The following is a 15,276-nucleotide window of genomic DNA, read 5'->3' as shown; positions in this document are numbered from 1 at the left end:
CCTGTGCTCAGCCAGCAGGATGAACACTTAACTACTCTAACTTGGACTTTGCTTTAAGACCCTCAGGCAGTTTGATTGCATCTACTCAAGATAAACCCAACCAGCAAGATGTTGTGTTTCTTGAGAAAAATGGACTTCTTCATGGACAGTTTACACTTCCTTTCTTCAAAGATGAAGTTAAAGTAAGTATCTGAAGTCTTTGTCCAGTTTAGAGCACTGTCCTTCCCTGCGAAAGTTCGCATTTGATAGCAGTTATGATAGAGGCTGCTGTGCAGAAAAGATGGTTTTTTACTTTTAGAAGAGAAGTGGCCTTCCTTCTTGGCTAAGAAAACCTACAGAAGGAAATAGAAATACTAGTTCTTGCTGTTTATTTTGATGACTAACTTCCCCGTGATCCACATTTAAATAATTAAAATCTTTAATTATGTAAATTTTAAAAATTATGTAGGATAATCTTTCTTGTGTAAATTTTTAAGAGATGTTTTCTTTATGGAACCATATTTTCATCTATATTGTACCATAATTAGTATTTAATATTAATATAACATGTATAACTAATAATGTATTTAATATAGGATAAGATAATTACTATGTCTGACAGTCAAGTTTCTTGATTTTTCTAAAAATGTTACATTGCTTTTTGTTAAATTTATTTAAATCTTTAAGCCTTGTGCATTTCTTAAGTCCTTTTTATAATACCACTCTCACAAATTGGTTTAACAACTGTAGGTCAGCTCTGGTATTGTATGGTTATTTGGTTTATATGCACAGGGATTTCAGCTATTGTAGAGTTTGAAATAGACAAACAACTGAAGGTCATGGGTATCTTTTGTCCTCACCAGGTAAATGACTTGCTGTGGAATGCAGATTCCACTGTGCTTGCTGTGTGGCTAGAAGACCTTCCAAGGGAAGATAGTCCTCCTCTGAAAAGCTATGGTATGACGCCTGTTGAACTTTGGCTTGTGCTTTGCGAATTATATCAAAGTAGAAGATTGTGGGGTTTCCCTCACCCTTCTTCCTTAGGCTTCGGTGGAATCAGTGTGGCTTTAAGTGTGTCGATGCTGATGGGGAGGGGCTAGGTTTGGGTCTCCAGAGGGCTTCAGTCATGAATTATCCAGAGTTCTGTAGAGAAGCAGAAGCAGTAGGATATAGAATAAGAGGGGGGTGTGGCTGGCTCTGTTTTAAGGAATTGGCTCATGTGCCTGTGGGGATGGCAAGGTTTGAATTTCTGTGGCAGGCAGTAAGTTCAGGCAGGATTTTTGTGTCGCAGTATTGAGAAAATATACTTTCCTGGGAATCCTGGTGTTGTTTTTAAGGCTTTCATGCATCGTGGGGGTAATCACTTCACTTAGAATTTCTCAGCAACATCTAGATCAGTGCTTGGCCAAGGCATCATATGGTAGCAGAGCAAAGACAAACTCTGTGAGCACAGTCATCTGTGCAGAAAATCAAATGCTGTACAAGTGAATGGATTTAGGTTACACATGAGATGGACTTTTTTTTGTAGCAGACTTATGATAAAGTCTGTTTTCTTTTTTACTCTCATCCCCACCCCCCACCCTGTGCTGGATAGCTAACCCAGGGTCTTAGACTTAACTAGGCAAGCACTCTATCATTCAGCAAAACCTAACCCTGTTTAAATGTAATACACAAATTTCTTTCCTTCCTCTCCTCTCATCTCCCATCCCCTCCCCTTTCTTCTCTTTCCTTCCTTCCTTCCTTCCTTCCTTCCTTCCTTCCTTCCTTCCTTCCTTTTTCTTTCTTTTTTTTTTTTTTTCCTAATTTTTTTGTCTTTAAGGGGTATTAGGTAGACCTGACTGGTCTCAAATTCACAGAGATCTGCCTAACTGCCTCTGCTAAGTTTAAAGGTGTGTGCCACCATGCTGCCTGGCTGATACGTGCTGGATTTTTGTTTGCTTATTTTGGTTTCTCAAGACAGGGTTTCTCTGTAACTTTGGAGCCTGTCTTGGACCTCCCTCTGTAGACCAGGCTGGCATTGAATTCACAGATCTCCACCTGCCTCTGCCTCTGCCTCTGCCTCTGCCAGGATTAAAAGTATGTATTACCACTGCTGGGCCATGCTTTTTGTTTTGTTTAGTTTTTGTTTGCTTGCTTTGTTTTGAGATTGTATTTTAACTACATTTCTCCCTTTCTTCTCCCCAAACTGGCCCATCTTTCTTCCCTCCATACCCTCCCCATTGAGACATAGTTTTATAACTTGCTTTGACACTGTATCGCAAGTAAGGTCCCATCTCATGTGCATATCCATGTCATTTTAGATTGCTGTGTCATTTTCTTCTGTGTTGCTTACTTAACTCTCCTGCTATTAGACGCGTATCTCAGTATGATCAACAGCAATGAAGTCAGTGTGTTCATAAATCTTTTAGCTTGCCTATTTTCTAAGTTTCTTTCAAACTCGTTAATCGGCAGGACTTTTAAGATGAAAAGTAATTGATTAATTTGTTTTTCATTCATTCATTTTAGTAGTTCTTAACCCTGGCTAAGCCTAAAGGTAATGAAACCCAGGCTTCATCTCAGAATTGAATTCATTGTTTTGAGATAGAGAATATATATTGATATTATTGATATTAACTATTTACTTTTGGTGGTGTTCAGGACTTAATCAGGGCCTTATAAAATTACAAAGGCCAGTGATTCACATATGGAAAGTCATGGCACTGACAGACTTGTACAAGAGTACCAAGAATCTTTATAGTATCTCCCCTCTATTGTATAAGCCCTGCAATTCAACCTGCTAGCCCATGGCTACATAGACATACTGTAATGGTGTGATTAGTGTTAAGCATTATTTTCTGTGATCACTAAGTTAAGAAGTAGTGGGGAAGGCAAAATAAATTCTCTCATTCATAAAGGTCAGCTTGGGCATAATTGGTCATTTTAATACATATTGGCATGATTGAGTGCATATTAATCTTCAGGTAGAGGAATGTTGGTTAATACAAAATAGCCTGGGACATAACTGCATGCAAAGCACTACAAAAAAAAAAAAACAGGCATCTTAAACCCAGGTTACCACAGTGCCACTGGACCAGAGCCTTCCTGGAGGGCCTTGGTGCAGTCGTGTGCCACATGAGGACTTTGTCTACAGCTGACCATGTTAGGCCCTGGTGTCACTGGACTATATCTCCAAGGGCACTGCAGCAGTCTTATTCTGTGTGAAGATACTTTGTAGTGCTTGCACTAGCTGATACCTGTGGATGTCACATTTCTCAGACTGTATCCCTACAGTGTGGTGCATTGCTGCACATTTACCTTGGTTATCTTTTGCTCCTCTTTGCATGGCAAAAATGCCCTGAAACACTGTCTTGGCTGTCTTTTGACATTGATTATAGAGTCATTGTTATAGAGAAGTCAAACAGGAAGTAGAAATCTTGGGAAAATGTAAAGTTAACTCTGTCCCCCTCTTGCAAATGGTCTGCAGCTGGGTCCCCTGCTCTCTAACGGCCTTCCTTTCCTTTCCTACACACACAGTCCAGCTCTGGACCATGGGGAACTATCACTGGTATCTCAAACAAAGCCTGCCCTTCAGCACCAGTGGGAAGAACCAGATCGTGTCTCTGCTATGGGACCCAGTGACACCGTACCGGCTACATGTTCTCTGTCAGGGCTGGCGTTACCTATGCTGTGACTGGCACTGGACCACTGACCGGAGCTCTGGAAATAGTGCCAGTGACTTGGCAAATGTGGCTGTTATTGATGGAAGTAAGCTGCTGGGAAATGTGCCGATGAGCATGTGGGTCCTGCCCGAGAGCCTGCAGATGTGCTGGTTTGACCAAAACAGTGGGGAAATCTTCATTGTGGTTGTTTGGTTTGTTTTATGTCTGACTGGGAGCATCATTAAATAGAGTACATAATAGTTTGAAAACCCTAGTTCCACCCCACCCCACTTTCCTGTTGAACCATAGTTATAGCCTTATACATTGACTTTTCTGGGTTTTGAAGTTGAAGGCTGATGATTTTTCTCCTTTCATGGGGAACAGAGGAACCTTGTGGGTGTGGCAGTGGGGTCTGTTAGCCTTGTATTGGCCCTGTATTCCACTGTGTTTGTCTGGTTTTGTTTGTTTGTTTTAAGCACTGTAAATTACCTCTTTCTCCGGGATGCTGAGTTAGGTCCTGGGTATTTATGTCCTGTGAGGAAGATTGTTTTTAATTAGGTGTAGGCATCAATGGTGGAGAGCGGATTGCACAATGAAATAACCATAGACAGTTTGCTGACAGCAGATAGACACTCTTGGCACTAAGCTCTCCTAATAACTTATTTCTATAACCATGTTCTATAGAGAACTTAGCCATACCTTATTACAAATTTATACATAGAAAAGTTTTTGTGTGTGTGTGTGTGTGTTTTTAAATCGGGGAGGTCCTTTTTAGATGGAGTCTTGCTATATATCCCTGTGTAGACAGGCTCCTTCCTCAGCCTTCCAGTTGTGGCCCTATCATTTTGATTACTCTAGTTTATTCCCTCTTCCTTACATACAGACCCAGGGTTAAAGTGGAAACTTTGACCTCTTGGTCTTTTTGTCCTGATCCCTGGCATCTGAAGTTTTCATGGGCAGTAACAGATCTGAGGCCAAACTAGCCAGGTGCAGACAGAGCTCCTTACACCTGTACTGTTTTAAGTTATCAGTGATAACTTGAAACACTAATAGTTATTGTGAAAAGCTACTGCTGCCACCATGTTGTTTAGGTACTCAGTGATGCTTCCTGCCTGCTTTTACACACTGAACACACACGGCTAATCCTCCCTTTCATTGTGCAGGCAGGGTGTTGGTGACAGTCTTCCGGCAGACTGTGATCCCACCTCCCATGTATACCTACCGGCTGCAGATCCCACATCCAGTGAATCAAGTTGTGTTCTCTGCTCACCTTGAAAAGAGCAATGACCTTGCTGTCCTTGATGCCAGTAACCAGATTTCTGTCTACAAGTGTGGTAAGTGGAAACACCTCGACTAAGGAGCTCAGTGCAAGTTAGTGCTCCAGAACAGAAGCAAGTCACAGTGTGGTGTCGTCACAGCGCCAATGCTTATCAAATTCAAGTCCAGTGATTTTCATTGTCAGGGGATCTAATTGGCTGCATTTTCTTTTCTTTTTATCCTGTATGGTCCTTGCATACATTTCTCCATGCCTTGATGATTCTGAAAAGTCCGTTACTTAGTAACATTCAACTCTGGAAATAGTGCAGCATCTTCCTGCTTCACAGACTTGCCTGCTTTCTCCTTCCTTTGTACGCAATTGCATACAATCTTAGCACTCTCCTAGGAGCAGTCAGACCCTTTTCCTCCTTTATAGAGGTGTGTACATGTGGCCATAAATGGGCAGTGTCTGTATTCCTGTGTCTTGGAAAACTTGACCTTTGGTGTTTCTGAGACTCTGTGGTTGTGTCCTGACAGTCATAGCTTTGTTTCAGATACCTGTTGGAGTTTCAGTGAGGATAAGCCTTGATAGCTGCTGAGAGAGTAATCAGAACTGGTTAAATTCACAGTAGATTTCCTACTTTCACATCAATGTGTGTGTGTGTGTGTGTGTGTGTGTGTGTGTGTGTGTTTGAGAACAGGGTTTTTTGTTCTTTGTTTTTTTTTTTGTTTTTTTTTTTTTAATTTTATTTATTATGTATACTGTGTTCTACCTGTATGTATGCCTACAGGCCAGAATAGGGTACCAGATCTCATTACAGATGGTTGTGAACCACCATATGGTTGCTGGGAATTGAACTCAGGACCTCTAGAAGAGCAGCCTATGTTCTTAACCTCTGGGCCAACTCTCCAGCCCCCTTTGTTTTTTTTTTTTAAAGACTTATTATGTATACAGTGTTTTGTTTGCATGCACACCTGCATGCCAGAAGAGGACATCAGATCTCATTACAGATGATTGCAAACCACCATGTAGTTGCTGGGAATTGAACTCAGAACCTTTGAAAAAGCAGCCAGTGCTCTTAACCACTGAGCCATCTCTCTAGCCTACATCAGCCCTTCTTAAACAAGTAGCCTGTTTCTCATAGGAATTCTCTTTGGGCAGATCACTAGCTTCTCTGACTTCAGGTGCACACTGTACAATGCTGTTGTAGCTCTTCAACTTGTGAGAATAGCTTTTACATAGATAATGCTCACATCATTGTCAAGGCATTTGTCTGTCAGCTGGTTAGTACTGTGCAGCAAAGTTAAGCATAGAATGACATAGGAATAAAGTCAGTAGACTAGTACTGTGGTGGTGTGGGGGCAAGTGGCATAAGGAAGACTTCTCTGTGAAGGTGGTATCTGAGTAGAGTCCTGCAGAGAATCTGAGAGAGAGATGGCACAGGTGGGCAAGAGCATTCCAAATAGTCAGAAGCAGTCACAAATGTGTCTTTTGTGTTGTGTTAAGGAAACAGCCAAAAGGTCAGTGATGATTGGCAGACCAATGAGGGGAGAATTGTGGGTGGGATGGTGTTGACAGGGAACAACAGCTCTTTCAGGTCCTTGAAGGCCTTTACTCTGAATGAGTTTGAGCCGGTAAGAGAGCTTGGGACCGGGTACAGAGTTCTGGGTCTTGAACAGTATTTTAGAGGATTGAAGTAGATTAACAGTGGGAAGAGTCTGTCTTATGAATGCTAAAGGACTGTGGAGGATTTGAGACTACTGAGAGATGGCTGGGGACAGTGGAGAATATTGATAGCATGGGAAGACAACCTCTCCCTCTTCCCCTGCTGAAGAGTTGTCTTTACTGGTGAAATGGTATTAATGGAAAGTGGATTTTTGGTTGAGCCTGAAAGGTATGTGGAGATTCAAGAATGAGGTTGAAATGTCATTATGTTTTTAGATTGCTTCATAAGTTGTCTAAAACCTACAAATTGCAAAGCCCCACATTCTTGGTGTTAAGAGAAATAGCTTGCAATGATATTTGCACTTTTGTTTTCTAGGTGATGAGCTAAACATAGATTCCACGGTGAAACTTGGAGCTGTGGGTGGAAATGGATTTAAAGTTCCCCTTAAAACACCTCATCTGGAAAAGAGATACAGGTAGGTTCCTAAGTATTTTGCATCTCTGGGAATGGAATGAGATAGCATTTTGCCTGAGTTCATCCAGCCTGTATTCTGGGAAATGTGAAGTAGGTATACCAGCTGAGCCTGGCAAAGGAGGCTGGCCACTTAGTTTACTCTGTGGCTTATATTCTGGTGGCAAGAAAATTCATTCCCACGGCTGCCTTGTTCTCTAGAGAGACTCTCATGGGAAGATGGAGAGAAAAGCACCAACGCATAGTTGCATTTCCTCACATAAATGGGGGTATACATGGCTCTAGTATGTGGATGACCTAATTCAGCTTCTATCTTGGTCTTATTCCTGATTACAGAATTTCTGGGAGTTGTAATTTTTGACTCTCAGGTTGAAATCAGAGTGCACTTTCCCTGTGAACCAGCAGCACAAATGGTTTGGTGTAATTAGGTACCTTGGGCCCAGTGGAGGCATTTGCAGAAAGGCATGGCAGCCAAACCCTAAGAACTGGCTACAGAGCACCAACAAATACAAGCAAAATTAGAGGATAGGTAACAACTCACCCAGGATCATGGACCTGCTCGCTGCAGAACTCAGTGTGATTCTATCCAGTTTGGAATGTTCCTGTTCTTAATGACTAGCGATACCTGGTACAAAATTATTAGAAACAAGTACAACAAGTAAGGGAATCTAGAAATGGATTCTTAGGTATGTGTCTTTATGTAATACATAGTTTTTAAGGAAGTGTATGCTTTGGTGCCTGCATGTGAAATGCTGATAAGTTTTTACAAACTTGCATTCCTTCATTGTGCACTCTTACTAGGCAGCTTTCCAGTTACCTGAGATTGAGCGGCTTACGAAGGAAGGGTTTGGGATTTAAACGGCCTGGTGGCCCCGTTGCTTTGTCACAGGCTTCATGATTTTAGCATGTGATGGAAGAGACCACTCACCTTGTGGCGGCTGTGGGTAGAGAATAGGCTCCCCCACCTATTGAGGTGAGGGTATTCTTCTAGTGATCCAAAACTTCTACTGATCTCTGCCTCCTTGTCATTCTATTCTTTACAGTGGTACAGAGGTTAGAGTCCAAGACTTAACATATGGGCCTTACAGGGAGTATTCCAGATCTGTTTCGTTTGTTTGTTTGTGTTTTTTGAGATGGGTTTCCTCTATATTACAGCTTTGGCTGTTCTGGAACTTACTTTGTAGACCAGGCTGATCTTGAATTCAGAGATCCACCTGCTTCTGCCTTCAAGTTCTGGGATTAAAGGCATTTGCCACCACTGCCCAGGTTCAGATCCAAATTGTAACATATGATTTGAAACCACTAGGCAGGGATATAATTCAGATTAAGAGTAAGGCAGTTAAGGGCTCCTTAACTCCTTCAATTCATGACCCCATTTCTACTAAGTAAATTTTATGTAACTGTGGGTATATAGATAGATAAAAGTGTACAAATCAAACACTTACTGATAACCATAAACTTATTTTAAAACACTTCTTTGTGAGTGGGGAGATAGTTCAGCCAACAAAGTGTTTGGCTTGCAAGCATGAGGACCTGAGTTTTGTTTCCAGAAACAAATATGGCAGGCTTGGTGGCATGTGCATATAATCCTAGTGCTGGGGAGGTGGGAGGATAGGAGATTCCTTGGGCTCAGTGGCCAAGTAGTCTGTCCTAATTAGCCCACAGCTAGTTAGAGACTCTATTTTATATAGGAGGTGAATGGTATTCTTGAGGGTGACACCTGAAGTTGTCCTTTAGTTTGCACATGAACACACGGGGCAGATAGACACATAGAAGAATAACAGCCTTAGTTCCTTGGCATGCATGTAATTTTACCATTTATTTACTTATCACCCCTTTTTTTTTTTTTTTTTCTTTTTTTGCGGTCCTCACATGTAGTCATGTGACCCGCATGTAATGATATCCACTATTTGCACAGCTGTGGGTTAGAATATATTAAAACTCAAGAATGGAAATCACAGTCATTCAGAGAAAAAAGGAGCGTACGAGTCTTCATTTTGATCCGTAGGGGAGAGCTGATTTGGATTTGGAAAGAGTTGGGAGGAAGCTGGTGAGGACCAGAGCCAGAAAGGCCTGTGTGGTGAGGACTTTGGGTGAGCCGTGTGCAGTGGAGACCATGTTGAGGGAGAGCTGGTTGAACAGAAAAATCATGCTATGGACCAGCTTCTTAAGTAGCTACCCTTGATTTGCCACTGGACCCGGAGGACAGGAATTCTCCTCTGCGAGGTGACAAGCGAGGAAGCTGTTCCCAGTTTTTGATGTGAGGTGCTTAGCAAAGGGTCTTCTGTCGGCTTTTAAAAGTCCAGTGATGAAAGCTTTATTCTATTCTTACCTTGGATATTCTTTAATATTTGAAACAGAATTCACTTTGGGAACAGTGAAGATGAGGAGGTAAACCCATTGCAGCTGAGCCTTCTCACCTGGATTGAAGAAGACGCTTTTCTGGCCATAAGCCACAGTCACTCCAGCCTGCAGTCTGTCATTCATCGTTTGACTGTGGCCCCTTCTGAGATGGATGAAGAGCAAGGACAGCTGAATGTCAGGTATCATGGTTCATCCGTGTACTTAGTGTGTAAAACTGGCAGTGGAGTTACACACTGTGTGTATGAACACAGGCAAGGCTGAGGAGGACAAGTAACTTCCTTGTTAGACACGTAGCAAGAGACCTGGATGTAGTTTTGAGTCATGTCAAAACAACAGATCAGAATTGTGTCAAGAAGTAGTAAAAAAGGGTATATCCGATAAGAAAAACATTTATAAGTTGTGTTAAGTATTTTAATCAGTATTTCACAAAGTAATCACTAGAGTTTACAAGTTATTTTAATAGGTAATTAAGTGTCATGTGCCAACATAGTAAAGAAATGTATATAACTACATTCATGTTTAAAGAGTAACATCAGATTTGGCCCCCCTCTTCTATGTGTGACTCTGTTTACACTTGAAAGCCTCTTTCTTTGCCAGTTCCCCATCCCCTGGGCCTGAGCTTGATTGACTTCATCTGTGTCATGTTGACAACTGCAGTCTTCTCTGTCATTCAAGCCCTGGGGTATAGAGAAAATTTCTGGCCCACTCCCAGGTTGCTTCAGGTTTCCAGTGGAAGAATGGCTGCTTAGTCTTCTGTTCATGTTAACCTTCACATGCATTTGTAACTAAAGCCCTACCTGTTAGGTCACATTATGATGGTAGCTCATAAAGCTTCATGCTATCTTTGAGGAAGCCTCCTGTGAAAATCTCCGAGTTGACTATGTTCTGCATTAGATACATGCTGCCCAAATTCGGTAGAACTCTGCTTTCTGATGAACACAACAGTTTGGATTAGAAATGTGTATATTTCTATAGTTTCTAACTAATTCAGCACTAGGGTTCTAAGTAAAAACGTTATTGATGATTGTGATGTTTTAATTTTCCCAGAAAACTACTTTTTTGTACATATATAACATACTAATGTCTCTAAGAGATGAAATGGCACTTGGTCAGTTAAGAACTATTGGTAGCCTGTGTTTTCTGTGAGTGTACATGGTAATGTGCTCTTCTGTGTCTTTTACTCATATGATTTCATTTTTTCTCATGATACCTCTTTGATGTATGTGCCATCAGCACTATCTACTTGTGGGCTTGCCTCTGAGATGTAAAGAATCAACTGAGTTGTCTGGTCATTCAGGAGCTTGAAACAGTCCCATTGTCTAGCTCAGTCTTTTCTGAGTTTTGGAAGGTAGTTTGTCCCTTGAAAAACCTGAATTATTGGTGGAGAAATTGACAAGTTTTTAGAGCTTTTTATCTCCCCCCCCTTTGCAATTGGTTACAAATAATCTCTGAATAGAATCCTATCATTGGCTTTGTTTTTGTAGGTGCCTTTCCCTTTAAGAAATTGTATTTTTTTTCCATCATTTATTTATTTATGTATGTATTTAGTGGTATTGAGGGTTGGATCTGGGTTCCTGAATATGCTAGGGAAGCACATGTCCTCAACCTTCTTATTTTCTAAGTTTGTGTTTATGTTTATGGGTGTTTGGAATGTCTATGCACCAGAAGAGGGCATCAGATCTGGAATTGAGTTACAGGTCATTGTGAGCAACCATGTATGTACTAGGGAATGAACTTGAGTCTTCTGGAAGAGCAGCCAGGGCTCTGTGCCATCTTTATAGCTCCACTCTGTCTTCTTTCTAAAACTTTTAAAATTTGAGACAGGGGTTCAATAATTAGCCCTCGCTGATAGTGAATTCAGTCTGTAGCCCAGGCTTTTCTGGAACTTGTAATCCTCCTGCCTCAGCTTCCTAAGTAGCTGAGAGATTACAGACTTACATCACCAGGCCCAGCTGATGCAGTTTATATGTTAAGAATACATAAGGAGGTTGTGTGTAGTGGCACATGCCTTTAATCCCAGCACTTGGGAGATAGAGTCAGTTAGCTCTCTGTTAAGTTGGGGCCCAGCCAGAGCTACATAGTGAGACCCTGTTTCTAAAACAAACAAACAAAAACAACCTAAAAAAAAGAATATATAAGGAAATCAATAAACTCCAGTACATTATAATGAGATCCCACCTGAGTGGGAATGCTGTTCCTATAGGGTAGACAGCTAGCTAACTGGTTCTGGAAAGGTGTGTCAGTAACAGATAATAGCTTTACTTCTCCATCTGTCTATATCTGCGAATCTTTCACTTTGTGTATAAAGAATATATGTATTACATTGACATAGGCAGTGTACCTCCAAAGGTTCATTGTTAGTTTTCACTATAGCAAAATCACTGAAATGTCTCTATTTTTAAGAAAGATTACCTCTTTTATACTTACCTTATGCTTTTTTGTTTGTTTTTTCCTTTAGTTCATCTGTGACAGTAGATGGGGTCATCATTGGTTTATGTTACAATTCCACGACCAAGTCAACGGTGGTGCAGCTGGCTGATGGTCAGGTGCTCAAGTGCCTTTGGGGTGAGTATCAGAATGTTAGGAAAGCAGATTTATTTAATTCTTGAGACTATGTACTCATGAGAATCTTGTCAGTGTCACTTGATTACTGGGGATTGCTTATTCCTAATCTTTTTTTAGTTATTCTTGTTATTATTATTATTTTTTTAGCATACAAAGTGATAGTTTTCATTACGGCATTTCTATACATTGTTTTTGTTGATCCTCCCTCTCCACTTCTCCCTTACGCCCTTCTTCCTGGTGGTCTGTTAACTTCTTTCTGCTTGTATGTCATGTTTATTGTTATCCTTTTTATTCTGCCATCCAAGCATCTCTTCTTCCCATCTTTTGATCTCTTGTGTAGTGCCATGGCCTACACACACACTCCATACACATACAGAAATTAAAGTCTAGTGCCTGTGTTTAAGAGAAAGTATGTGGTGCTTGCCTTTAAGAATCTAAGTTACTTCACTTGCCTGTTAGTTATTTTTTGCTTGTTTACCATGCTGGGATTCCAGCCCAGGACTTGATGCACATTAGGCAAGCACTGCATTACGAGTCACACCCCAACCCAACAACTAAGCCTACTACCCCAGGATGCCATGCTGTAGAGCAGTTTTGGCAGGTCTTAGTCTGTTTCTGTATCCTAATGAATGTGGAGAAATCCAAATTGCATGCTGTGTTTTTGTGTTGGCTCTTTTGGGGGGGGTGGGGAGGGGAGGGGAGGATGTTGTTTATTTTGTTTTTACAACATCTCCCAGGAAAGAGCTTGTGAGCTGCTATTTGTAAATCAAATTTGTCAATCTTGCAGCAGAATCACCATCTCTGACTGTGGAACCATGGAAGAACTCTGAAGGATCTCCTGTTCGATTTGTTCATCCATGCACACAGATGGAAGTGGCCATGATTGGAGAACAGGTAAATAAACACAGAGCAGGAAAATTCACCATGGAAAATAGTTAGTGCCAAGGGCATTGGGTGGAATAGCATGGGTCTTACAGCTGGACCTGCATCACCACTAAATTTCCAGGTCAGGCAGTGACAGGAAGTTATCTTTCTCTTTTGACCCCCACCTTCTTCATCTAGGACGGGGAAATCGGTCTTTCATAGTTCAGGAGAGAATTAAATGAGGTAATACATGTAATTGGCAAATTTCATCTCTCACAGTATAGTCAAACCTTTATGATGAAAGCTTACATTCTAAAGAATAATATTTGATAGATTGTCATCCACAAATATTAGCATGTTTATATTTGAGATGAGTTGTAGGATGCAGTAGTTATAAGACAAAACAACTACTGTCTTGCTTTTTATTGCTGTGATAAGACATCATAACCATGGAAAGCTATAAAAGAAAGCATTTAATTTGGAAGCTTACAATTCCAGAGAGTAGTAGATTCCGTGACCATCATGGTGAGGGTATGGCAGTGGGCAGGCAGGCAGGCATAGTGCTGGACAGTAGATAAAAGCTTACATGTTAAGGCAAGGCAGAGAGAGAGACAGAGCATGAACATGTAAGCAAGTGAGCACACTAACTGAAAGCACACTAACTGGGCTTAGACACACCTCCTCCAACAAGGCCACACCTCAGTCCTTCCCAAACAGTTCTACCAGCTGGGGAACCCAGTGTTCAGATATATGAGCCTCTTGAGTGCCATGATCATTTAAATCATCACACCTTTTGATATAAATAGACATTCCTTCTGATAAGAAAGTGTATGATGGGAGCAAATAGTGAGGTGTTTGGGGATAACTAAAGGATGATAGTATGGTGATAGTCTAAGAAATCCTTTATTGAGGCAGTGGTGAGTGTGCTGAGATACGGAGAAGAAAGCTGTTCTTAGAAAGGGAGGTGGGGCAGGAGAAGGCTCTTGAAAAACCCTGGTTTAGAAAGATAGGCACTATAAACGGCAGTATATGGCAGATGCTGCAGGCCACAGCCTCCTCCTATTGTATACCCTGGCTCGGGTCGCCTGCCTTGAGGTATGGGATATGCTTTTCTTCCCACTCGAGGAGGCATAGAGCAGAGGGGAGGCCTTTGTCCCTGGCAGAAGTATAAATCACTGTGCAGCAAGACTCTTCATTTGGCCTAGATGACCAGAAATGTTGGGAGTGAAGAGAAATAAGTACTACTTTTTCTGTTTAATCTCAAAAGGATAAAGCTATTTATGTTTTTCAATCATCAGAGAGATGTGTTCAATATATGGTTATCACTACCTAGAGGAATAGGTTGGAGAGGAGAGGAAAGGAAATAGGATGGGAGATCAACATAGACTTTTGGAGGTGGAGTCAAAGAAGGGAATGAGATTGATTCAAAATGAACATAGTAGATAGAATGAATGGTTTGCTTGATTGGGTAGTGGTGTATCCACTGTGCATGGCACTAGCCTTGTCTTAGCTGTCTAAGTCCAGTCCTGATTATAGAGGCTTAGGGAACCACAGAGCTTTACCACTGCATGAAGACCATAGGCTGAAGTGCTTGTGGATAGAGTTCTTGTAATGTCTGTTTCATTTCTTCGCAGGAGAGTGTCCTTGGTCTGACTGACAGGTGTCGCTTTTTCATCAATAACACTGAGGTATCTAGGCTTGGTTTGGGTTGATCCTTCTCACAGTGTTGTTTCTAAGTACAATATCTAACTCCCCTTGGACCTGTTTTGCCTATTCCAGGTTGCATCAAATATCACATCATTTGCAGTGTGTGATGAGTTTTTACTGTTGACAACCCATTCCCATACCTGCCAGTGTTTTTCCCTGAGGGATGCTACACTTAAAAGTAAGCTGTTCCTCTACAAAATGCAGGTGTTCATTTTGTATGTGGGTGCAGATATCCATGGAGGCCAGGGGCATTGAATGCTCTGGAAGCTAGAATTACAGTGAATTGTGAGTTGCCCAGTGTGTGCATTAGGAACTGAACTCTGGTCCTCTGAAAGAGCAGTGCACACCCTTAACAACCCTGGGCTACCTCTGTAATCCCCTCCACATAGTATCTTTGAAAATCATTCTATTTCAGTTACTAGAGACTCCACAAATAAAATCCTAACTTAAGAAACACATTCTAAAAAAATGTTTCATGAAACTTTATATACAGTTCATCTGATACTTAAGTTCCAACATAGGTCCCGACTGGCTATATGCCCTAACTCATTGCCATGATTCTTTCCCTTTGCTCAACCACCATTGTACTTCCATATATCACCTTGTGGTTTGGGGGATTAGCGCTGACTTTTATTACATTGCCTCCCCCTTCTCCCCTGTGTTCCTTATTCTAAGAGGCCAGTTTACTTTCTTTGATGCTGACTTGGAAGCAGGAACTCTTTCTGCCATTGGTATAAGCATAACATGAAGGCAATGCTAAGAAA

General features: G+C 41.3%; 1 protein-coding gene across 1 annotated transcript in view; it reads left to right on the top strand.

Moving 5' to 3' along the window:
• The window catches only part of Elp1 (elongator acetyltransferase complex subunit 1), a 51,909-nt gene that overhangs the window by 13,509 nt on the left and 23,124 nt on the right, over window positions 1-15,276 (top strand). The window contains exons 8-17 of the mRNA XM_051187829.1: window positions 59-182; window positions 843-936; window positions 3,493-3,723; window positions 4,781-4,951; window positions 6,917-7,016; window positions 9,373-9,555; window positions 11,835-11,941; window positions 12,732-12,835; window positions 14,440-14,493; window positions 14,585-14,690. Of these exons, the coding sequence (XP_051043786.1) occupies window positions 59-182; window positions 843-936; window positions 3,493-3,723; window positions 4,781-4,951; window positions 6,917-7,016; window positions 9,373-9,555; window positions 11,835-11,941; window positions 12,732-12,835; window positions 14,440-14,493; window positions 14,585-14,690 (1,274 nt within the window). The remainder of the gene's footprint in view (window positions 1-58; window positions 183-842; window positions 937-3,492; window positions 3,724-4,780; window positions 4,952-6,916; window positions 7,017-9,372; window positions 9,556-11,834; window positions 11,942-12,731; window positions 12,836-14,439; window positions 14,494-14,584; window positions 14,691-15,276) is intronic.

The sequence above is a fragment of the Phodopus roborovskii genome, unplaced genomic scaffold, assembly GCF_943737965.1.
Source record: "Phodopus roborovskii unplaced genomic scaffold, PHOROB, whole genome shotgun sequence".
In the NCBI taxonomy this organism is placed as follows: domain Eukaryota; kingdom Metazoa; phylum Chordata; class Mammalia; order Rodentia; family Cricetidae; genus Phodopus; species Phodopus roborovskii.
The sequence above is the reverse complement of the archived record's forward strand: the minus strand, read 5'-3'. Positions and strand labels throughout refer to the sequence as shown.